General features: G+C 33.2%; 1 protein-coding gene across 3 annotated transcripts; it reads left to right on the forward strand.

Moving 5' to 3' along the window:
- Positions 1-60: 60 nt before the first annotated feature.
- On the forward strand, positions 61-24548 carry LOC128230359 (golgin subfamily A member 4-like). 3 transcript variants are annotated; one of them, XM_052942559.1, is made up of 10 exons: positions 61-126; positions 3694-4544; positions 5530-5676; positions 9070-9102; positions 15493-15519; positions 18234-18356; positions 18687-18845; positions 19706-19821; positions 20443-20545; positions 22869-24548. In XM_052942559.1, exons 2-10 carry the CDS (start codon positions 4389-4391, stop codon positions 23058-23060), a joined length of 1056 nt encoding a protein of 351 aa, XP_052798519.1. In that variant the 5' UTR covers positions 61-126; positions 3694-4388; the 3' UTR covers positions 23061-24548. The 3 variants fall into 3 exon arrangements, with proteins under 3 accessions (XP_052798519.1, XP_052798520.1, XP_052798521.1); XM_052942560.1 differs by lacking the exons at positions 61-126; positions 9070-9102 and having other exon boundaries at positions 3646-4544; XM_052942561.1 differs by lacking the exons at positions 61-126; positions 9070-9102; positions 15493-15519 and having other exon boundaries at positions 3647-4544; positions 22869-24546.
- The last annotated feature ends 830 nt before the right edge of the window (positions 24549-25378 follow it).

Genomic DNA, 25378 nt, shown 5'->3' on the forward strand with positions numbered 1-25378 from the left:
TATAAAATCCGTAATATGTCGGGTATTTCCGTGAATTGGACGAGGCAAATGCGTAAGCAGCGGAAACGAACGAGCATCTGCATGGAAACATGACGCTCTATTTTGACCATTTATGAAAAAATACGGGTAATTTTGTTTGATCTTGGACGTATGGTAATCCTTTACCTCGAGAATATGCATCTTTCTTTAATAAATCGGTTTTCGTTTTGAAATTGCGAGGTGTATTTCCCAGGTCACAAAGGGAATGCAAACCACAAAAGTTAACATTTTCGGACGGCTGTACTTTCGGATATTCAGTTATAGGCATGCTAATTATTGTTTAACGTGTTGTCATCTCTTGAAATCAAGACACTTTTTTACTTTTACATATTCCAATATGATTGCCACATTGTCATCATAATAAAGAGTAAGTGTAATGAATACTTTCTGTATAAATTATACCACATACCACAGTTACCTAGCTGGTATTTGGACTGCAGTTTTGGCCAGTCTAGCCTTTATAATTGAGCAATTCCGTCCCTAGGTTAAATTGTTGGCATGTATTTTGAAAAAAAAATCGCTCTTGTACGCCATGATGCACAAAATAAACTAAAAAAAACACTTTATTGTTACATTTTTTTTTAAAATATCTATCGTTTTGAAGTTGAGAAGATTCACAATTTTCGCACACGTATGTATGGATCTCGAAGATTTTTTAATAAAACAACTGCATACCTAGCATGCATTTGCAAACAGAAGGTTTCTCTAAGATGCAATAGCTCAACAAGCAAAAACTGCAGTCCATATACTAGGTAACTGTGCCATGGACCTACTAGGTAACTGTGCCATGGACCTACTAGGTAACTGTGCCATGGACCTACTAGGTAACTGTGCCATGGACCTTCTAGGTAACTGTGCCATGGACCTATAAATCATCGGTCCCTGATTGTACAGTAGATTGTTAACGGTGTAAAAACTAATGCATCCTGAGCACAGGGGACAGAAGCAAACTATACTTATGCTTTCCTAGCCTATATAACCTCTTTACATAGTAGATACAGCCTAGGAAAACAAAGTATATATATAGTATATATATATTTAAAGGCTAGGAATACATAAAACACTGTATGCATTAAATATAGTTTGTTCTGTCCCCAGTGTGAATCTGAGGCTTCCATGACTCAATTAATACATTTTTATTTTCATGTTCCCTTATTTTACGCTATATTTTAGGCAGGCTATACAGAGCCATAAGAAAGTACCCCTAGCAGGGATCAAACCCTATTATTCAGACACATATTCCAATAGACCACTGTCACCCTCCCTCTCATCCCAAGTTTGATTCCCAGCCTGAGCACATATGTGTTTGGTTAGTGGTATCCCAGCCTCCAAACCAGTCAAGCCTTTTTCTCCAATTCTATTAGTCAGACATCAGACAACACTCTCAAGACGTGAAACATTGTGCTTTTGTTTTAATTTTTAGTTTAACAGTTATAACAAAAATTGGTTCAGTTCATTAAAATAAAATCATCTTGTGTTCTTGTTTCTAACTGCTTTAAGTTCTCTTGAGGAGGCATTTACCCTTACTGTAATTAAAGTGACATTTCAATATCAATTCAATTTTACACATAACAGCAAATCTGAACTAAAAACCTTTCATGTTTTCCTCGTTTCAAAAGTCTATTTTCTCATAGATTTTTTAAATGGTTGTGTGATATTTAAATAATGTCATTATGTTTAAGCAGACGACAATTTACCCAGCATGCAAAGGGTTAAACACTGGCTTAAGGGAAATATTAAAAGTACAATTTTTGCCCTAAAAAGTTTGGCCCAAAAAAATTCTGAACATATTCTAAGGGAATGGTCTTTTAAAAAGAGTAAAACATATATCCATACTTAACTGTTATTAATTTTAGTAAAAGTTGTTGGGAATTTTGTCTCCAATTGACTCTTAAATGTTTTATTGTCCATTAATTAGAGCTCTATCTTTGAAATTAAAATTTAAAAATGAGAAATTGCTCATAGTCTATTTTAATTTGCCCAAATGTGTTAGTAACACAGTCAAATTAGAATTGTTTTAGGCTTGAATTTACAAAATTTACTCAAACGAATATGTGGCTTTTTTGTTCTTATCAAAATGTAAGTAAAATAACTAAATTGTAGCAAAATTTATTAAAAAATTGTTGCCAGCATTAAATCTCTGAGAGAGTCACTTAAACTCCTTTTGTGATTATCAGGTCTGGACTTGTTTTGAGGCATCACAAATGCAACTAAGCTTTTATGTTACTGAAAAAAAAATTCATTAGGCTTAAAAAAATAAATATCTTGTTCGGGATACCTGAGCCTACCTACGACATAGGCACAGGCCTCACTGTTTTTAAAGTCTGTTTGTTAATATAAAAAAAAACGGATTTAAAAAAAAAAAAAATTAGCTTGTGTTTTCAAATGTAGTTAAAGACTTTGAAAGCATATAGTGAAGATGACTTTAACGCCATTCCCCAATGATGACCATCAAGTTCTTACATAAAGCCCAATAATAAAAAGCCTACCTACCCCACCTGTTTTTGGACAAGATGTCACCCTAACCACACACAAAAAAATAATTTGCCTCATGTTTGTTCTTATTTATTGCATAAATAAGTAAATTTGAATTGTCCATTTTAGCCAGTTCACAACCACTTTTATTTGATTAGTCCAACCTATAAGTTTAAAACAAATTTTGTGAATTCTGCTGTTTATGTTTGTATTTCTGTGTATTTAGTGTAAAGTATAAAGCATCTAGTCTTAACTTTGTTTGGAATATATGGCAATTTATTAAAAACATGATTGTGTTCTTGAAATAAGATTTTTTCAGATTAAGGAAAAAATTTACTTTTGATTTAAAAAAAATTGAAATAGAAAAACAAATTGTCAAAAACTTACATAAAATGGGTTCGTCTACCAAGTAAATCCCAGTTAATTAAAAAAAGCGTCTATATAATTATGTATCTAAAATAATCATGCCACTGATACAAGCTAAACTTGCACACTATAAACTGGGAAACCATCATGCATTCTTTTTAAATGGGTGAACTTACTTCTTTTAATCATGTAAAGTGATGTATTATCGGCGACATACTTGCTCGTACTGACAATTCTAGACTTGTTTTGGGGAAATACTGTATTTGCCGATTTTAAGAACCATCCTGTGTATAGTCCCTTTAAGACTGTTACTTTTTATTTGAATTATTTTTTAAATTGAGAGGAAAAAAACAAATTGTTTTCTGTTTTGAAAGGTGACCTTTCAGTTCGCAATATCACAAATAATAAAGAAAAATAATAAATTTTAATGTATAGCTAAAATGATCTTTGTACTTTCTATAAAGGTTTCTTATAAAAATAATTAACATGTTGAAGCTATTGACTTTAATTCATTGGAGTAGGTAATTGTGTTCCTTCTCAATTAAAAAATGCCAATAATTCAATAAAATTCTTTTTGATAAGGACTGACTATTGAATCCAGCGGTGTATACTGTTATTCGAGGTCTCATATTTCCGTCATATGCCTTGTTATTGCGTTTAACTGATCCCTAAAGGTTTAGGAGTGTTTTTTTCTGGCTTATAAGTGTTATATTTCGTACACTTCCATTATTGAATAAAAACTTGTCACTTTCGCTGTTATAAATTCCTTTGGCGTCGGTATTTAAACATTGATATGACTTTTGTTCATTTCAGATTATATTAGCAAAGGAATAACAAAACAGTACCCAATATGGAATTGAATACAGAACAGACTTGTCTTTAAGCTCCAAAACAATTCTTTTCAATTATTAAATAATGATAAGAAATTTGAAGTGTTAGAATGGTGAAATATGGAATAAATAATCTTTAGACCGGAACATCGAATAAGTATACTTCTTATAGCATATATGAACTATCTGATAGAGATAAATCGTTGATTGTAGGGTCTCTTTTTCAAATCAAGTATGGAGTAACCTGAATATATGGATTAGATATATTGACCAGTTTTACACTCTGTTCTGCATATCTCGACAGTATAACAACTTTGAATCTCCGGGAGGTGAAATTTTGCCATTCATTAAATTCATTAACAAATTAATGTTCTTTTCTTTATTGGAGTTCATATAAGGGTTTAATAATTTATTGAGTTTTAATAGACTTGTGATTAGTAGAAGTGAAAAAACTCTTTTGAATGAGTGGAAAACCTTAATGAATCTTGTGTTGATTGACAAGTTTAACGACATTGATGTGTGGAAATTATAATTTGAACTGAAAGAATGTTTTAAAAGTTGAAAAGATTATAATAAAATAAGTGGTGGTCACCTTCAGAAAATCTGATAATAAATGTTTAATGAAGTCCATGGGAAAAGGATAGTGAAATCTTATAACAGCTGTGAAAATTAGTGAAAATGAGTGGAAATGTGCGGAAATCGACAAAGAACACGCGCCCCCTCGGTGCTATACGACAGCCAATTCAGACATTTGATCGTGTTGGTCGTATACCAGCATTTAACTACAACAAGACCATTCACCATGATATTGAACTTCAGGGAAATGCAATGCAGGTATTTAAAACACTTGGTTCATGCAGTTTTCGCCATAAATTTGAAACTGCTTTTCAAAGCCTTGATATCGCTGTTGTGCGAGCAAAGTTTTAAACTCGGACATAATTAAAAAACCTTAAATAATTAAAGATATTGACATGAAACTTACTACATATTCCATATTACAATATATATGTATGTGTGCGCAAGGCCCATCACTCTGCCCAAAATAATCATAACATTATGGCCCCTTGTTTGCTAGACAAAATCAAGCCTTAGAATCGGCTTCCCCTCCTTTTGTTTTTACTATCACATTGGCTTCCTGAATATGTTTTTTGCTTGTTTTAATATCTTTATCAGTGAAAAACCATGATTTCATTAATGCCTTGATGTCATTATCATTTGCATCAGTGTTGTATGCCAAATCTTGGATGTTGGATGGCTGGGATGGTATTCATAAAACATCTTAAGTCATTTCTTAACTTAAGTTGATTGTTTAAATGTTTCATAGTCAAATTAAAAGAAAAGTAAGTGTTTTTTTATAATAAAAGTATGTTGTATATTCAATTGAACCAATGACGATAAAGAATTTCAAATATTATTAAGTTATTATATCATATGATCAGTGAGATACTTAACTTAGGAAAATGACCTAAGCTAGGAAATGACTTAAGATGATTTATGAATACGGGCCCAGGAGTCGTCTTGGAACCTGGTACATAATATTAAACTTTAAATCTTGTATTTCCACCTCAACCACAATAGTTTGCATTTCAGAATAAAGTTTTTAATATATTAGTACATTTGATTTGGCTCTTCCATTACCAAAAGTCTGCCTGAACTAAAATTGTCCAAAAACTTTCTAGCAGCTATTTATATAGACATGAAACAAAGCACGTTAAGCATACATTATTCATGATGATGGTATTATCAGAATCTTATGTAGAAATTTCACATAGAAACGTAAATGCCTTGCTTGGATTAATGATTTTTCCCGCCATTTTAGGTACCACCTCCAAAAGAAGAGCCAGAAAGGGAGGTTAAAACACCAGTCAAACCGATCATCAAATCTGGGAAATCAGATTCTGGCTCAAGTACAAAATCACAGAAGGATGAAAACTTAGTTGATAAGAAGGAACTACTAGATGCAAAGGTAGGTACAGTAGGTGATGACGTAATCTATCAAGTCATTTATTTCAGTGGCAATGTAATAGTTTCTGTTGCCTGCTACCCAAGCTTTTGTAATTTTCTATGAGGCTAAAGCCAGATTTTGGGGTGAAGTACTTTTTAGCTCGACTATTAGAAGAATCAGGAGGGCTATACTACTCGCCCCAGCGTCGGCGTCTGTTAAAGTTTTAGGGCAAGTTGGGATTTTCACTTATAAGTCCAATACCCTTCCTTCAATTATCTTAATACTTCACACAGTTGTTCAGGGCCATCACATAATGAGGTTAGATAACTCCATATTATCCTTTATACAAATTACGGCCCCTGATTGACTATTGAACTTAGGTTAAAGTTTTAGGGCAGGTTTGGATATTTATTGATAACTTCTATATCCTTCATTCAATTGACTTAATACTTCACACAATTGTTCAGGACCATCACACAATGAGGTTACATAACTCCATATTATCCTTATTACAAGTTATGGCCCCTGATTGACTTAGGTTAAAGTTTAAGGGCAGGTTAAAGTTTAAGGGCAAGTTGGGATTTTAATAAAAAAAACTTCTATACCCTTATTCAATGCACTTAATACTACGCAGAATTATTGACGACCATCTTACAACAAGTAACATAACTCCATTTTAACCCTACATACAAACTATGGCCCTTGAATGATTTTTATTTTATTTTTTTAATTTTTATTTTAATTTCTTTTGAAAAGCACATTTTTATATTCTTAACGGCATTCTCATAAAGGGAAAACAAGTTATTTGAATGACGTGCATCATTGTTCAGGCAGGCTGGTGGCAGGGCAGCGTCAAAGTCACCTTATGTATCGAATAATTTTAGCTTTTTAGCTAGGTTTGATATAAAGAGACCAAACTTGGTAAATACAAAGAGTTTATGGAGACCTTTTATTGGAATGCGTTGACGGCCCCTAGTATCAAGGTCAAGGTTACTATTAATAGAAAATGGGTTGGTATTGAATAACTTAAGTAAGGGTCTACATATTGAGACCAAACTTGGTATATAGGAAGAGTTTAAAGAGAGCTTTCCTGAGATTGTGTTTTGGGCCCCGAGAGTTATGGTCTAGGTCAAGGTCACTGTTGCTAAAAATAGAAATATGGTTAGTACTGAATAACTTAAGTGAGGGTTGACATAGTGTGACCAAACTTGGTATATAGGACAAGGCAGAGCTTTTATGGATTGCCTTTTGGCTTTTGGGTCAAGGTCACTGTTTCTAAAAATAGATTACTGTTTCAGTTATGGTTGACATACTGTGACTAAACTTGATATGTAGGAAGAGTTTATGGATGACTTCCATGTGTTTGGGGCCCTTAGGATCAAGGTCACTGTTACAAAAAATAGAAAAAGGCAATTGAAACTGAATCTCTTCTGCCAATCATTTAAATCCTGGTTTCGTCACATTGCGATTCTTGTTCACTTTTTAATTTGATTGTTTTATTGCTTTTGACAGGCACATAATACATTGTTATTGTATTCACTTATAAGTCAAAGCGGCGTAGTCGAGCGCACTGTCTTACGACAGCTCTTGTTTGCACCTTGTTGTCAAGAGCTACGTTCAATAACTAATGTCTGGAAGTGAATATCATTGTAATTTATGCACAAGCTATTTATTTCATGGTTAAGCTCTGCCTACTTGTTACTATTCAGGTATGGCAGTTTATGTATAGATGAAAACAAAGAAAACACATTCCAACATGGAACAACTTTTTTGATATTACAGTGATTCCTTTTCAAACCTGCTCAAGTGCATCCCTGGGGTCTCTTTTTCTTCACAACCATGGATTTAGCAAAAATCTGAGAGTCCAAAGCATTACTTTGAGCACTTATTAGGTAGAAATTGTGCATCCGCGGCAGGATAGACATACATGTATATGGGAATAATGGGTCCTTTGGGGGAAAGTATAGAATATAGTTTAAACATAACATATTTTAAAATGATTGTAAAGAAAGTTATGATAACTTAATTATACTAAATATACACAATGTTGCACAAGAGTGTTATAGGACTCTGGATATGAACAAAAAAGAATTGCTAAATGCACCTTGATGTCGTTGTCATGGGCGTTACCTTTGTCACTCAGGTGCAGTAATACAAAAGATTGTTCACCATTTCTTGTAACCCAGAATCATTACAAACATGAAACTTTTATTTAAGATTATAATGGTATAAATTAAGTTGTGGTAAATATATTTACTGCGACTGAAAATGCATAAGCTATACAATTTAGCAATAATTGATCAGTCTTTTCATTTTCTGATCTATGAGTGTAAGAATTGAAAAGATAAATATTCAAAATTACTTTAAAAATTTAGTTATGCAAATATTTAATGAAAGTGAATAATTATATTTGCTTAATTCAAAAGGCAAACGTTATGAGTTTTTTATACTTCAATTCGTTTTTAATTGTTTGCTTATCATATTTAAAATTTTAGGATTAAGTCTTTGAACAGAAGTTTACAGAAGGTATTAAACTGCAGCTAGTGTCCTTACACTTTAAAGTTTGTTTGTATGAACTTTGGTCTGGTAACTTACATTTGAAATTAGTATCGCCAAAGCAAAAAATATTTCTAATGAACTAAAATTTCCATCTTAAGCTTGTTTGTCTTTTTTTGAGATATCATTAGCATATCCTCGATGTTATTGTTGTAGTTGTAATGATTGTTATGGGTTGTCTTTTCAAACTAGAAAACCAGTTTTAAGATATTTCCATGAAATTTGGTATACAATCTGTGTTTACTACAAAAATACATATACATGTATCAAGTCCCATCAGTCTGTTGAATTATTTTTTTTAGTTACACCCCTTGAATGTGTTAATAGAGAAAAACGGAGAAGCGTCGTAATATCGGCTTTTGATACTGTTGATTAATAATTCTCTTACTCCCAAATAAGCAGTACCACCATTAGTACAATTGTTTTACATTACCAAAAAGGATGAAAGAATATAAAAAAAAACAATGGTTCTTATAAAGGATACCGTGTTTAATTTGAAAGTAAGGTGCACAAAACACGGTATTTCTTCCTTATGAGACGAGCGTTGACCTCCGTAAAAATATTTAAGGACGCCCCAGTCATATTTGTGCATTTTCAGCTATTAAATTTTAATACACATTAGCAATCTTGCTATAAGTAATTTATATATGCCATAAATCCATTATTTATTAAGTACCGTAGTTGAAGGTTTATCACTCAAATTTATGTTTGTTATATTGATTATAAATATGAGTATCACTTTAGCCAAAAGGCACTATCTTGTCCTTGAAATAAATTTAACTTTAATAAGATGATTTTTTTCTACGTTTTTGGTTTCGGGTTATGAAAGTAGTGACATTGTTTTAAAATGCTTTTCAGCAAATTAATTTTACGTACAACTTCAGTCTAAAGGTATGTTTTTCAGCACCAATATGCACAAACCGTTCTGCAATAATGGTTTATTATTCATTTTCATGTACTAGGCAAATATTCACTTGACATGTCCTGAGGTTGCCAAGATTTGAAGTTGGAGCAGACACATTTTGGGGCACGCTACTTTAGACTCTTATTCACCCCTGAACTGAAAAAAATAGTCTCTAAAGTTAGTATGGCGGGTTTTGGGATAAGGGTTTTTCCCTTGAAAATTGGGCTAATTTCAGTGTTAGGCCACACCAAATTGATATTTCGTTCGGCGGATTTACCGCTCCTATTTTTTTGAAAATGTAAAAAAAATATTTTTATTTTTTTTGTGCGCCCACACCTCCATTTTGATCGCCAAGTAGATTTTTTTCAAGTAATAATTTATTTAAAGGCTAAAAATAATCAAGTATAATTTTTCTACGTTAGTTTTCGTGTTTTTGTAAAGGGAAGTTACCGATGCGTAGTGTTTTTATACTGTATATCGATCGGTTTAGCATGGGTTTCAATAAATTCAATCAAAATGGCGGCTTTCGGTATAAACAATGTGGCTCGAAGTTTGGAAATTAAATCTTATTTTTTACAATAAATATGTTTTAAGCATGCTTGAAGTCATTGTTGATCGTCTCATGCACTAAAGGATCATTATTTAAAGCAATCATTATGCAATAAAGCATGTGTATCTAAGACTGGTAGCGATTATATTGCGTAATTAGTGACTCATTTTGAATGGAAATCGGACAGGTCAACTTAACTGGAACATGAGTCATTGTTTGGTCCAAATTGATGTATCAAGCTCATTTTGATCAAATTCTGACAAAACAACAGTTATGAACAAATATCTTTTCACAAATAGTGATATAAACACTGGTCTGGATATACCTCAACATAAGTAAGCGGCTAAGTTTATCACCTTATATTTTGTTTTTATTTGTAGCATAATCCGGAATTGTAATATACTTGTCAATTCTAACCACTGCCCCGCCCACCCCTTGCCCTTGTTCCAGGGGTATACCGGGGACAGCAGAGGCAATGGGCTGTGTTTTTACCTTTCAGGTGGCCCCGCAGTGCCTAGTGAAAGTGGTTTTGTCTTCATATTGAAGATAGACAGGAGTGGGCCTCACATAGGTATTCGGGGTTGCGGGGCCATTTGGCAGGGATTTTACCAGCAGTGTGTCCCTGCAGTCGGGTATTTTACCCGGGTTTTGAGAGACCGGAAGTCAAAGTCCCCGCTATTCCGGACTTAGGGGGGGGGGGGCATATACAATTGGCTGGTGCATAAAAACATCTCAATAACCCAAAAAAGTACTCTGAAAAATACCCTTGTTATTTTTGTTTTAATAAGCACATGTCATTGCATTTCCTGTGATAATAAAAAAAAAATTAAGTCAATGTTATATGGAGTCTGATGTTTGATGATGCCTGTGTAAGTGATCATTTTTTACAAATCCCAAATCAATCCTACATGTAAGTTATGTCTAAATACAGTTACATATGATGTTAAACTGATTCAGGTAGATTTATATAAGTCGTTTCAAACTTTTTACTAAAAGCAGGGTTATTTATTATTATGAATGATCGTCATATTAAAGTACGTTTTAATTATATAAGACATAAATAGATAAATAGTATGTATTCCGACATTTTCCCAATGTCCATTAGAGGTTCAGTTCAAGATGGCATTAAAATGGGTTTAAGGGCAATTATTTTGAACAATCTTTCTTATTTATATTGAATATAAGGAATATATTTTTCGCTCGCTCGCTCCAATTTTTTTTGGCAAAAATCCGAGGAACTAAACATTAATTTGGTGTGGCCTTAGATATAATTATGTGTCATTCTGGTAGATTATATGCAGAGTTCACATTCATGGGCAATTTAAGACGGCGTGCGCACAGTGAGCACCCCCTGGGTCTGCTTATGATTAAAACGTATCTTAGGGCTTTGGTACCTTCTGGATTTAATCCACAAATGGAATGGATTGATCTTGGTTTCCAGACAATGTTTTTATATAGATCTTGTCATTTGCACTCCTTGGATTAATATTTCTAGACAAGATTGATAAAAGAGCTTCTGCAAATATTGCTGACACTTTGGAAACAGTATTGATTTGACAGCGAAACAATTTATGAACAGCGTAGAGAATCGATTCTCATAATTATTTTCCTCTCTATTAGTTTTATTGACTTCCAAATACAAACAGACTGATTAAAGTGATATCGCCAATCAATTGCTTGTTTTAGATGGGAAAATCAACTTTAATCTCTTATCGTTAGCGATTGCCATTCCTGCAATTCTAATATGACTTGGGGTATCTTGTAAGCCAAAATTATAATTTATTATGTACAAATCACTTTTGTAAGACAAGTTTTTGATGAAGTAAATCATTGAACTAAAGATATTACAGTTATTGCAGTCCTCGCGAAAGCTTTTAGGCCTGCATGAGGTCTGTAAAAATACTAATGCCATAGGCTTGTCAGGGCCGTGGAAATTCCAATGCATTAGAGCGGGTCAGCTCTTTGGAATTGTACAATTCAAAGAAGTATATGTGATGGTGGAAAAGTGTTGTCACTCAAAGGGTTGTGGGTTTCATCGCACTCCCGGGGTACTTTTTCATGGCCAAAGAAGACACAGTATTGGTTTCTGACCCAAAAAGCAGACTCAAGAGTCATTCATATCAGCTTTCGACTTCACAATCAAGCTTAGAAATATAATCTGTATATATATATACGTCGAAACCCCTTGGCTCAATATCCCACTGGGACCGGCTTAAATACGTCGAGCCTCGTGAATATCGAGCTAATGCGTAGTAAATGTATATAATTTTTTGAGACATGAAATAAAGTTGTTTATGTTGTTTGTTATTTAGCTACATTATCTCCACTAGAGAAGAGTATTCATAGGACATATTTACCGTTCCCACGTTGTACTGTTCCCTACATGACACGTTCAATACTATGAAAATACCATATGGTTTTTTCTATACGAAACAATAAACAATCATATTACATACATTGAGTAACAGAATTATAAACATAGCACATAAAATATAAACACAGCACTTAACATAAAGATAGCACATTTACATGATTAAAACATTAAGCTTGTTTTACAAATAAAAAAACAAGAAAGCACTTCAATTATTTTTATAGCTCTACAACTCGGCAATAAAAATGCATGTCACATAAATTATACAGCTTTAAAAAATGAAGTTATGTTTTCTGCTTAGTTTTGTTGAAGTATTGTCTCATCTTATACTGGTCTATGTAATCGAGGTACATCTGGAGACACTTATCAAGGAAAGCTAATCGATTAGCTCCTTGTGCGATTATTAGAGCCATAACAAAAATAGATGTAAACTCATACCTGGGACCGCGAAAAAATTACATCGAGACAGCAAACAAAACAAGTGTGAAATTCTTTCCTTGGACGGCTGAAATGACATCGAGTCTGGAGAAAGAATTGACCCTGGTGAAATTGAGCCATCCGGTCGAATTTTATATGAACAAGTAGTAAAATTTTACTCATTAATATAGATACGTGTTAAAAAATACTTTCTGACCACAGTCTTTTGGCGTAATTCTGACTTTTTTTTGTTACTGTTAGTAGTTTGTTCATTTGTCCATTCATTCCTCTGTTTATCTGTCTGTCCATCAGACAGTCAGTTTATCTATCATTGTTGGAAAACTACCTTTAAATTTGTACAAAGGAAGGAGATGAAACTTCACAGGGTGAGGGAGGTAGTTCTATGAGAGAAGTGTGCAAGGGCAATGAGGGTAATGCCCTTGATTTCAAAGGTACAGCCCATAGTTTTAACATAATTTATAGTAATAAAGTTTATAACCTATACTAAGTCACTCTTGTTGGCAGTATGTTCTGCAAGGGTGTGGTCTTGTGTTGTGGGGGAAACTGAAGTACCCGGGAGAAAAAACACTTGTCCAGCATGGTGACCTGACTAACCAAACTCAAATGCACCCTTATTATCCAGTTTTCATTGACTATTGCATATATATATATATATATATATATATATATATATATATATATATATATATATATATATATATATATGTAAATATAAAAATCAAATTATGTAAATTAACCTGTGAATACATTTTAAGTTATTTGAATGGGATTGATTTCAATTGCATTTTGGATTTATTCCATAATAAGGCACATTTCAAGTTATTTTAAGGAGATTGAATCAGTTTGCACTTTGGACTTATTTCATAAGGCACAGCTTACAATATTTTTAATAAGCTACTTTATGAATCTAATCCTTCTTGAGTAAAAGTTAACAATAATTAGCAAATTCATGGTCTTTAAAGGATGACTTTGCAAAAATCAGGTATCTTGATTAAAACAGGATTATACGTGGATTAATCAGATATAAAAATATATAATTGTCCCCTAGTATTATTAGGTTGTCTTTTGTTTTGTAAAGAAATAAATTGGATGTGTTTTCACTTTCGTTCTTTGCCATTGATGTCTTCCATAATTGGCACCATTGTTATGCAAAAACGTCATCACTTAAAAATAGCTTATAGGATTCACATGAAACGGAACATACCGGTAGTATACAAAAAAATTGTTAACACTGACATTATGAATCTATATCACACCTCTTACATGAATGATGAAAATATTCTTTACTGGATACCAACTAGTACTAATTTAACCCTTAAGCTGCTGATGGCGATTTTAAAGGCTTTGCAAACAGCTTGGAACCAGACCAGACGCCGAGTAACTCGGCATCTTGTCAGTATCCAAGCTGTTTGCCAATCAGTCAATATATCCCCAAAGTTTTAAGTAAATTGAAAGAAATTTAGAATAAACCAGACAACATTTTCGAGCAGATGACAATTTACCCAGCATGCAAAGGGTTAAATATTGAGGTCTGGTCAAGAAACTTTTCCATGTGACATAGTTTCAGCAAAACACTTTCAGTGAAAAAAGGTGTCAGTGACAATTTTTATTATATATATGATATACGTTCAAGTTTTGAGTGAAAGTAAAAGGAATTTTTTCTTAACATTTTTGTCAATATTTGTACTATGATCTATGAAAAATGGCAATACTTCAGACAGGACTTTGAAGGATTTCATTTAACGATTTATTGTCAAATAAAAAGAAGCTTTTCACAAATCATCTGCCAAAGTATCTGTCGAATTACAATTGTAAATATGCCTCGATCGTTTCAAGTAATCTTTTGGGTTCATATATTAAAATGTTTAACGATTGTGGGTGCTTTAATACGCTTCTTTTAAATGTTTTACATTACCGCAACACTTGTTATTTTATAACAATGTTGACACACTCCAACTGTTGGACAATTCATAAGTGCCATATTTCTTGAATAATGCTTTTTAGAAAAGTATTTAAATACCTTTTCTGTTCCATTTCAATGTGGTATTGTTGGTATGTAGTATTCGATTACAAAAGAAATTGACAGGTTTATAGAAAAAAGATAGATTTCCTTTTTTTTTAAAGCACGACATCTAAAACTTTTTTTTCTGATAAGCCCAGAGTTCATGGCACCTGTCTGACCCACAGCCAAGTTTGATAAAACTTGAGTTAGACTGGTAAAAAACGTTTGCCAAATTTACTATAGAAAGTTTTGAAAATGAGCTTTCAGTCTGGTAGAAGTTGGAAGTCATTAGCAATATCTGATCAGTTAAATTAAGCCAAAGAGTTTAAATGTCAAATTGCTATTTTTTTAAGGGATGCACTTTGAATAATACTTATTATATCTATTAACAAAATTTGTTAATAGATAAAATAAATTGTCAAATTGTTTGTTCATAGAAAATGATAAAGCAGGACCTGGTTGGTTCCCCTTTAAGGTCTTTCAGTCCTGGTGATTGGTTTCCGCACGTTTAAATTGCAATTCAAGTGGTAGTTTTTCAGAGAACTGATTGTCCAAGAATTTGATAGAAATGAAATTCATGGGTTGTTTCTCTTGCAATGTTTCTCTGTTGCACCTAAAATAGCAATTGAAGCTTTAATATGAAATTTTTAGCTTCACTATGGGAAAGAATAAGGAGGCTTTACCACTCGCCCCTGGGGTCAATGTCAAGGTCATTGTTACTTAAAATAGAAAAAACACAGTTAATACTGAATCTCACAACGACGATTGAAGTTTTTTGTCAATTATTGAAAACCTGCTTTTGTTGCATTTTGGCATTTCTTGTCTACTTTTTACTTTGTCTTTTTTACTACTTTTGACAGGCACATATAACATCATTATTTTATTTATTTCTAAGACAAAGCGGCATATAGGCGAGCATGCTGTCCTACGACAACTCTTGTGATTTTTTTAAAATGTGCGTTTTCTGTTGGAAATATTGCAATAATTAATCATTCAAATTTGTTTCTTCTTTTCAGCCATGCTCCCAGTGTAAAACTCACATGGTAATGTTTGCACCATGTGTGGTATTTTTCCCAAAAATAACTAATTAATTGCACACTTTTTGAGATGAAACACATGTTTTGCACTTGTTTGTTTTATATTGAGCAATTCAGGGTCAGTTTTCAATGTCTCCCTAGATCCTTGCAGGAGAGAGCTTGTTTTTTTTTTCAGGATTCAGTCCAAAAGGGACATTACTCCAAATAAAACTAAAAGGAGTTGTGCTTAACTTAGCCCTAATGTACCATCTTTTCTTTTTTGACATTAAGGCCTTGTCATGGCCGATAAGCCAATTTCATTTTATTTACATTACATTAAAGCTCACCCCAATTCTCTTAAATTTGACATGGACAATGATGGTTCTTCATAAGTTAAGTGATATAAGAGAGGTCAAAGGTTTCTCTGTTTGAATTAACTTAGTTTTGAAAATTAAACCGTTGGGCGTACCCAGAATAATTAACATTCATGTCACGTTCATAATATGTGTACAAACTGACCATTAAATCTCTTAAATGGCTTAAGAGATTATGCTGTCAGTTCTAAAGTACCCGGGTACCATATTTGAATATTTCTGTCAACATAAATGCTAATTAACATTGACAGATTGTCTGTAGGGAATTATTCATGCAAAATTTAAATAAAATATACCTTCATTAGGTGATATGAAATCCATTTTTGAATCAATCATATTAATTAACTGTATATGTCCTAACAGACGCACCTTGTTTTAACTAAGTGAACCAAAAATCATAATATTAGTTTTGTGTAACCTAACGGTTGTACAATAGGGTAGTGGAGTATATAAAAGACATCAGCAGGTGCCATTAAAATGCGAGTGTAGGATGATATCCCCCCCGGATGATTGCCCCCCCAGACATTAGCCCCTAGGACCATATCCCCCCCGGATGATAGCCCTCCCAGACAATAGCCCCCCCAGACAATAGCCCCTCTGCATATATATAAATGACTTTACATATATACACTCATTTAGCATTGGATTGTGAAATGTAAATGACTCAAAGTATAATTATAAACTGGACAAATGATAAATACCCTTTATTTAAGTATTATTTGACGTTCAATTAGGCAAACAACTTTGATGTTTCCATGTGAATAGTATACTATTATGCAATTAATGTGTTAGGTCAATCAGTAATTATCAACTGGATTGCACTAAAACATCTTCAAAAGAAATAAAACATATAATGTCATTATCGCATTAAGGATTATCACCCTATTAAATAATTAATCACATGCTTTTTCCCTTTATTTTTCACTATTCATGATTTTTTTTTTTCATTGATTTATGCCTTTGGGTTGTTTCATTTTATAATAAAAATCATTGTTTTGCAAATTTGCTTAAATAAACTGGTTATAATATGCATTTTAATATTGGGGGGGATATCGTCCGTTTTTTCACTAAGACGGGGGGGGGGGCTATCTTTTGGGAGGGCTATGGTCCTAGGGGCTAATGTCTGGGGGGGCAATCATCGGGGGGGGATATTATCCGTACCCCTTAAAATGCATTTGTGCCAGATGCATGTTTAATACAGCAGAATAAGTTGCACAAGTAACACAAGTTTTTATTAAGGGTTTAGTCCTAGAATATGACAAAATACCCCACAAAATCCAACCCTGCATGTCTATTAGGGCATACACATTTCTCAGGACATATATGGTAAATCGTAATATGAACTTTTGCCTCAATAGTCTGATGATTGTCAAGGTGCATGAACTGTGGGATATTGTCAGACAAAATACTTATCACTTAAATTGTAAAGCATTTTCATACACATGATCTCTATTTGTCATCTTTATTTGTCATTGACTAGCATATTGCTTCTTCAAAACCATTCAAATCTTTATTTGTCATTGACTGAAATATTGGTTCTTCAAAATCATTCAGAACTATATTATGCAACGCGTTACTTTATCATATTGCTTCAAAGTTCAAATTGTAAGGTTCAGGTCCTATTCTTTGCCATTGTTAATACCATATCTGAATTTATGATAAGGTCCTCTTTGTGTCAAGTTGGCCCTGTGTTTCGTATATCACACAATGATAATGTTCTAAATGCATGAACAAATTGCATTGTTTATTGCAATGTGCATATTTAATTTAGTACCTACACATTGTTTCGGAATTCCGTTGACGCTTGCACTATTCACTGACTAATATTCTTTGTTTCATTTTTGCCAACGTAAGTCTGGTTCTCCTGAAAAAAGTATCACTGATAACCATTGCCTCCATTTGTGTTCTCTTAACCCTTCATTCAAGATGGAGATTTTCTCTGCAATGCTGTATTACAAAAAAAGCTTGTTGTGGGGTAGCTTTGATTATCTCCTGGGACATTGAAAGCTCGCCATTATAATTAACAGATATAGTTGCAGAGACATTTTGTGCAGAGTGCCTGAAAGAATTGCATTTGCATTTGCCCTTATTCTTTCGAAATTCACGCTTTTCAGATAAACATATGTTTAGAGAATGAAAACATATGTAACTGCAACTGTAATTGTCAAGTGGAATATGTGTCCACCACAAACCTTTGTCCCATCAAAATCACGTTCTCTTGGCCTTTTATAAAGGACACAAGCACTGGGTTCTTCTCAGGAAAAAGAGTGTTGCGTGATTTGTTACAGCTTACACCTTTCTTCACAATTTAGCTAAACTATAATAAGTATGATAATCATATTGTATCATATTGTATATATTATTCAGAGTCGTATCAAAGAACTCCGCCAGCAGATCACTAGCCTCGAAAAGGAGATTGAAGAGCTGAAAGAGACGATACAACAACGAGACGTCACCATCGAGGACCTCAAACGACAAAATGAAGAAATGGTTGGTTGAATACTTCTTCAGTTAGTCTGAGTGTTTTCTGAAGAAAACAAGTCCATAGATATTGACTTGCCGTGGTGTTGTTTTTGGCATTGTCAATGTTATTGAGGATTGTGGCATGAAAATATGTTAATGAAATTTAAACCGCGTTTTTGATAAGTGGTGAAAGAATTTTTATTTTTTTTAAATCAGAGACATTTTAAGAACTTTTGTACACATAGTCAATTAAAAACACTGTTACAATAATAATAATAATAATAATAATAATAATAATAATAATAATAATAATAATAATAATAATAACAATAATGCTTACGACAATCATTTTCACAGGAAGCCAAATACAAGAAGATGTACGAGGGTGAGGTGTCTTCCCACAAGGTTACCAAGACAACACTGGAGTCAACTCGGAAACAGGTGTCGGACCTTGAGGCAGAGATCGCTCGGTTGCTCAAGGAACAGCAAGAGAAATTGGAACAGTTGAATAAACAGGTTGGAACAAGTTCTTTGGTTTATTTAGCTCAGGGTTTTTTTCCCCAAAAAAGGGTGAGGAAATGATTTGTGTTTATTAAATCATTAAAGGGTTAAAATGAAACTTTGTACTTATTCAAAATGACAATGTGTAAGAAGTTTTGTGTAGCAAGTCCTGTCACTCTGGCTGTAGCACTTGTTGAATTATGTCCCTTGGTAAACTGAGAATACACATCTAGGACAATAGGCACCTACTTTTCTTGTTGAGAAAGTCTTTTCTTACAGGAAAAAAGGTTGAGCTACTGTTTCAGCCTTGCAGTTGTTGAAGTCAGTGGTCTCGTCTTCATCTTGCCAAATGTAGGCTATACTTCCGGAGCTATTCAGAATGTTTTCATGAAACTTGGTACACTTGTAAACAATGACTCTTGCACAACACACAAAAGCGTAACATGTCCCATTACTCCAAGGGTCTTTTTACCAGTTATGGGGAATATATCCTAGCACTTTTCTTAGGTAAAAAAAATGTTTTCAGTTTTGGTTGAGTACTTTTTCAAACATTTTGGGAACAAATGGAGTAAAATATCAATAAAGCAGTAAATATATCAGAAATGTCATTTAATGAATCATGAGATCCTCATTATACATAATGAAAAAAATAAATGAAAAAATGGGGAATTTTGGGTGCTATTTTTGGAAAAAAACAACACAGTCTGGCCCTTAGGGAGCTAGGTGGGTCTCGGCTTCAGAAAAGAATGGTGAAAAGGCCTTGACTCCCATCGTAAAAGCAGCAGATGGAGTAGTCCCTTAGCAGGGGTGGTAGAGAGTATAGAATATATATATGAAAAAGAACTGGTAAAGATGTGATGATTTTGTGTTTACAGTTTGACCAAAAGCTTGCCGAGATGACGGAACAGAAGGATAAGGAAATAGCAGACCGGGACTCAAAACTGAACCGGCTCAAACAACAGATGGCTGAGTCTCTAAAGGGAAACTCATGGTAGGTGTCTCATTCAATGTCATTAGGGCCCTTAACTTGTGCCTCTTAACAGTGTATATATTTTAATTTTTAATTACTGGTCTTGTCCCGGTAGTTTTCATTGTATTATTGGGTATATCAGGAGTATATTTTTAAAGAGAGCGTATGATTGAAGAGACAGTTGCAAGTTAATAATTATTTCATCTAAATAGGTCCAAAATGCTCAGTATGACTAAGCATCATCAACTAAATCTTGTGCATAAAGTAACTTATGTAGCTATAATCCTCAAACATGGTGACAGTATGAGCAATTACTAATTTTGCCCAATAACACCAGAGTTATGCCCCTTTTATATAAAAAAAAATTGTGCAGGCAATGTTGACTTCCATTTTTATTATCATCTAATTATAGTGAAACTTAGCAACAGTAAAAAAGTCCTGGTATACCTGGTGTTTGCAAATGGACTTGGCGTTTAAAGGATTATTGTGGATTTTGCTCCAAAACCACTGAGTGCAACATCTATGGACAGTCAATCAACTTCACACATCAAGAAAAAAACGTCTTTCACAAAAGAAATTTGGCGTATTCATTTACGTTTCACATTGAACTATCTACTATAGAGCATTTGTTATTTCACACAGGGAGCGACAGCAGCAGCTGGAAGAGTTGACGAAGGAATTAGGCCGGATACAAGACGAGGCTGATACACTTAGAATGAAACTTAGGCAATATAAAAACAACAAGGTAAGAAAAATGATGCATTGGATTGTGGATAAGATAAGCATGGAATCATGCTAAGATTACGTTTTGATGAATCAACTTTAAATTCATACATTTACTCTGAGGGTTAGTTTGTGTAGTGGTAAAAAGTGTCTGCATCTCCATGTTGGTGTATGTTAAGCTGATCTGAATTTTGAAGAAAAACGTTATGGTACCATTAGTGTAACAGCTTTCATATTGTTGTTAACAGAAGTGTTGGCGGCATTGTCCTATTGGTGAATTTTATTTTTTTTATGAAACTTGGTACACACGTTGCAAGAGACAATGTGCACATGTAGCGCAATGCTCATGAGTCTGGCTGAAGAAATCATTGAGTTATGCCCCTTTATTGACTGAAAAAACAACAACAGAAGCCGCACTGCTGCAGTCTTGTGTATGGCTTGTTCGATTACTGTAATGAACTGCTGTACTTATTTCCACCAAGGACACTGGTGCAGTGGATGGTACATCTAGCTGTGTTAAAATCAATTACACAGACCTGAAAGCTGATTTGTATGATTGTAAAACATACCGTAAATGACTGGGTATTAGAAGCATTTTTTCCCTCAGATTTCGATGTAAAAAAATGCCTGCGTATAATACCCAGTAACAAGCTTTTGAACTTTTTTCTGAGGTCGATTTCAGGCCGAGAATTTGTTAGGATTTATGTAGAAAGGGAAGTTACTCGCGTCATATCGATTGAGTATACGGGTTAAAACGCCAGTTGAAGATCGGGATACGGTATATCGCAAGATGTTTATAATCTAAAGAAAAATATTGTACGATTTAAATTATCAAAATTATTTAATATTAATTTGAAAAACACAATAATTAAACATGCATATAAAAAAGCAAAGTTGGGCACTGTCAAAATATTTTTGTCAGTTGTACGATAAGGTGTGAAAATTTCATACTGCCTTTAGACCTGTTCAACATATCAATACTACAAACTGATGCAATAATGGTCATGATTTTTCGCACTTTTCCATGTTCTTTATTCTTTTCTGTAGGTGTTGACACTTTTAGAACAAGCCTGTACAATATAAAGTTTTTGCATACAGTAACTTCCCTATTCATTCTCGACAGGTTATCGTTTACGATATACTGTCAGAAAGAAATCTTTCAAATAGTCATAAAAGGTACATTTCAGTGCCATCCAGAAACAAATTGTCACACTAAGTAATTTTCAGTGCCTATCCTAGCATGAAACGAATAAAAATGAAACATATTTTGATTTATCATTGTATGGTTTTAAAGATAACCATCGCCATTTTCACGATTTTTTTTTTTCGTTACTGTCAACAAACATGGTGGCCAAGATTGGCAGACAATTTCGACATACTATCTATGCGTCCTTTAACCCAAAACTTAGATTAAAAGTTTTTTCTCAGATTTTTCACAGATTTTTTTGCCTGCGTCTAATACCCCCTATCATCTTATACCCAGTCATTTACGGTACCTACTTTTCAAAATCAAAGCTTATATATAAAACACTTATGGTATTGTTTATTCATGTTAATTCATTTAAGTTCTAGTTTACTTAGTATAATTTTGCTTTAAAAGTAAATTAAAAACTTCATGGCACAAACCTACTCATCATTTCAAAATCTTCCTGTTGATTATTTCCATGGCATGTATTGCATTTTGAAATACTTCCATTTTGCAAGTGTGAGGTGGTCTTGTAGTAAAGGACTGGTGGTCCTCCTTTCACCCAGGTTAAAATTATTTTGAGGCCAACCAGAGGCACTTCCTAAGTTAAATATGACCTCTCAAAATGTGCCCAAGTACTGCCATGCTTTCATTAAAAGCTTTTGTAGTGAACGTTTGCTGTTTGGTTCTCTGCTTGCAGTGTTTGTGCTTCTTTGCAACAGAAATACAAAACAAACCTGTTTGCTTATGCTAGGTAAACACTCGCTCTACAGAACACATTGCAGGTATATACCTAGGACTCGAGACTGATTTTTGTCAACTCATAGTTTTGTTCACACTTCACCTAAGGACAAAAGGAATAAATTCATTGTTTCCTATTTCACTGCCAGGTCGATATGTCAATATTTTTGTCTCAGTCAGCTGTGTCATTGTCAAACTAAGAAATGTTGCCATTGTGTCTCGGGCTCCATGATAAGTAGATATTAGAAAAAAGAACATTAACGCATTTTGCCGATACTAGAAAGTACCAAAAGGAAATTCTCAAAATTTTGCTAAAATTAAGGGTTGGTTGGCCAACTGGAAACAAACAATTTATTTCATTGCGCCTAAAATAGAATTCATAATCCATGTTATAAAATTGTTTATTTTTCCATTTCAGACGTGTACAAACTGTAATGACATGGCATCCAAGCTGGAAAGAGCTGTGGTATCGATTAAAGAGAAAGACGCTTCAATAAAAGAACTCAATAGTTTGTGTTCAAAGTTTGAAACTCAGCTAAAAAAACAGGACGAAATTTTGAAAATGTTTGCGGACAAAAAGGGCCATAAAATAGGAACATTTCCAAAGTGATAATATTTGTATTATATTAATATTTATTTTGTCATTGTCATAAACCATTATTTAAATATAACAAACATTTAGTGCCTATCATTTTCATTTTACTCAGAAAAGAGTACAAGCATTGACTTGTGTAAACTTTACTAGTTTTACAAGAAAAAAAGTTGGGTTTTTGTTGTAACCTTGGTGTCATTGTCAAGTTTCAATATCTCTCATCTTGGCCATAACTGGAAAAACAGTTCAAAACATTTAAATAAAACTTGGTACATATGTTCCCAAAGACAATTTGAACATGTACAGCAAGGCCCATAACTCTGGCTTTAATAATCATCAAGTGATGCCCCTTGTTCAACTGAGCAAATTAGACAAGTGCTCTGTGGCACTTTTCTTAGTGCTCAAACATTTTGTAATTTTTAATGTATATTGCACGTATGTAGTGGCAAACAAAAAAAAACCCCAGTACAACAGGGTTAGTGAAAAAACCCATTACGAAATAGACATTAAAGATCTACAATGTTAGATGTTACATGATTGTTATGATATATTTTTGATATTTGAATGACCTGTGATAATATATATGTTACGTTCTGTTTTAAACAAGTTGTGCTTTTTTTGAGTCGCCTGAAAAACGACATATTGGTATTACTTTTTGGGTTGATTGCGACAATGTTTGGATCAGCAAAACATTGTGCACACAATTTATTAAGTATTCAGTTCAATTTGGCCTCAGTAACTTGAGTAATGCGCCTTTTTCAATAAAAAATAGTAGGTTTTTCGTGTGCAGTCAATTACCTAAGTAATTTGTACCTTATCATGACACAACTTAGTGACATGCAGTGTTGAAGGGCGTAATGTATCAGTCATATTTTTTATCATGGGGTCAATCACCTCAATAACTCCATGGTTATGCCCCTTTTACATTAAAATTCTGATAGCTCACATATTATTGAAGGGTATGATAATCAGACAGTTATCATTATAATGACATTTTACTACAAATTTTGGCTGCTTTTCATTAAAGTTGGTATTACAATTGGTTTGACTATGATGGGTGCTCGAAACAAGCAACATATCCAATTCTTTGGAAATTTAGTTTAAAAGTTTCTATTTTAAATAGATGTCTGTAAATGTTGGGTTTGGAGCTGTGGTTCATTTTAGAGTTCATTGTTGTAATTATTCATTGCTTATGAAATTATGCAATGTGTTCGTTATATAAGCTTGTCATTTAATATTTTATCAGATATATTTATATTTATTTTTATAACGAATATCTTCAAATTATAACCAATTATAATATATCGGGCAGATTGTTCAGAACATTATTAAAGCTGCACTCTCACAGATAATTATACCATTTTTACAACTTTTTTATTTTTTGTTTTGGAAAGAGCAAATATTTGTGTAAATATTTACAAACCAATGATAAAAGATTGCTGACAAAAGATCAGATCGCAGAGTTCCATATTTACTTCGAAAATTAATGTTTTATGGTTTAAACCATTACTAACGGTTTAAGAAAAATGTATAAAACATCATTTTTTAAACTTAAATATAACAAATCTGGCAGCAGTCTTATATAACTGGTTTTCATGCATTTTCGCAAAAATTGGCTCGTTCAAAGTCAAAAAATAAAAAAGTTGTCAAAAAGTTCAATCTGTGAGAGTGCAGCTTTAATGTTAACAATGTTGTTAACTATATCATTCTTAACTTTCAAATCTTTAATAATCTTCATTGGACACACATATCGAGACACTGATTCAGCTATGCTTATTTTTATCTTAGTATATCGGCACGTAATACAATATTTCACCTTTAAAACTTAACAACGATGTTGTTAACAAGGTTGTTTACTTAAACAAAGATCTGAACAATCAGCCCATTGTAAGATTGTAAAATTATAATTTTAAAGTGAATTGCTTACATGTTTTTATGAGTATTAAATTAAATTGATATCTTGTTAAAGATTTATACATATCAATATTTAAAGTGCCTTTAATTTATTTTCGTTTCACAATGAAAGTATTGTTTAGCTGACATAATCAAGCTTCAAGTTCAGGGAAACTGTCATTAATTGAATTATGATTTTGACTTGCAAATAAAATTTGAAACTTGATATTGAGTTCTATTCCCTAGATGTATTTGTATAAATTTTTGCCCAGAGTGTTTTTTCTATATTTGTGTTGAAGGATATCTGATGTTCATTTTTGGCAAGGGTGGAAAGCAGGCCAATAAGGAGGTTACCATGGTAACCAAGACAAGTATTTCGTCCATATGCAAGAACTTGAAAATTGAAGCTTATTTGAGCCAATATAATGGGCTTAAAGAATTAT

This window comes from Mya arenaria, chromosome 4, assembly GCF_026914265.1.
Source record: "Mya arenaria isolate MELC-2E11 chromosome 4, ASM2691426v1".
Taxonomy (NCBI): domain Eukaryota; kingdom Metazoa; phylum Mollusca; class Bivalvia; order Myida; family Myidae; genus Mya; species Mya arenaria.

Bases quoted from the DNA above. Each gene is read 5' to 3' on its own strand.
- LOC128230359 (XM_052942559.1), top strand. From the start codon at position 4,389: ATGAGTGGAAATGTGCGGAAATCGACAAAGAACACGCGCCCCCTCGGT. The intron at 4,545-5,529 runs GTATTTAAAACA...CCGCCATTTTAG, and splicing joins TTCAGGGAAATGCAATGCAG to GTACCACCTCCAAAAGAAGA. The intron at 18,357-18,686 runs GTTGGTTGAATA...TCATTTTCACAG, and splicing joins AACGACAAAATGAAGAAATG to GAAGCCAAATACAAGAAGAT.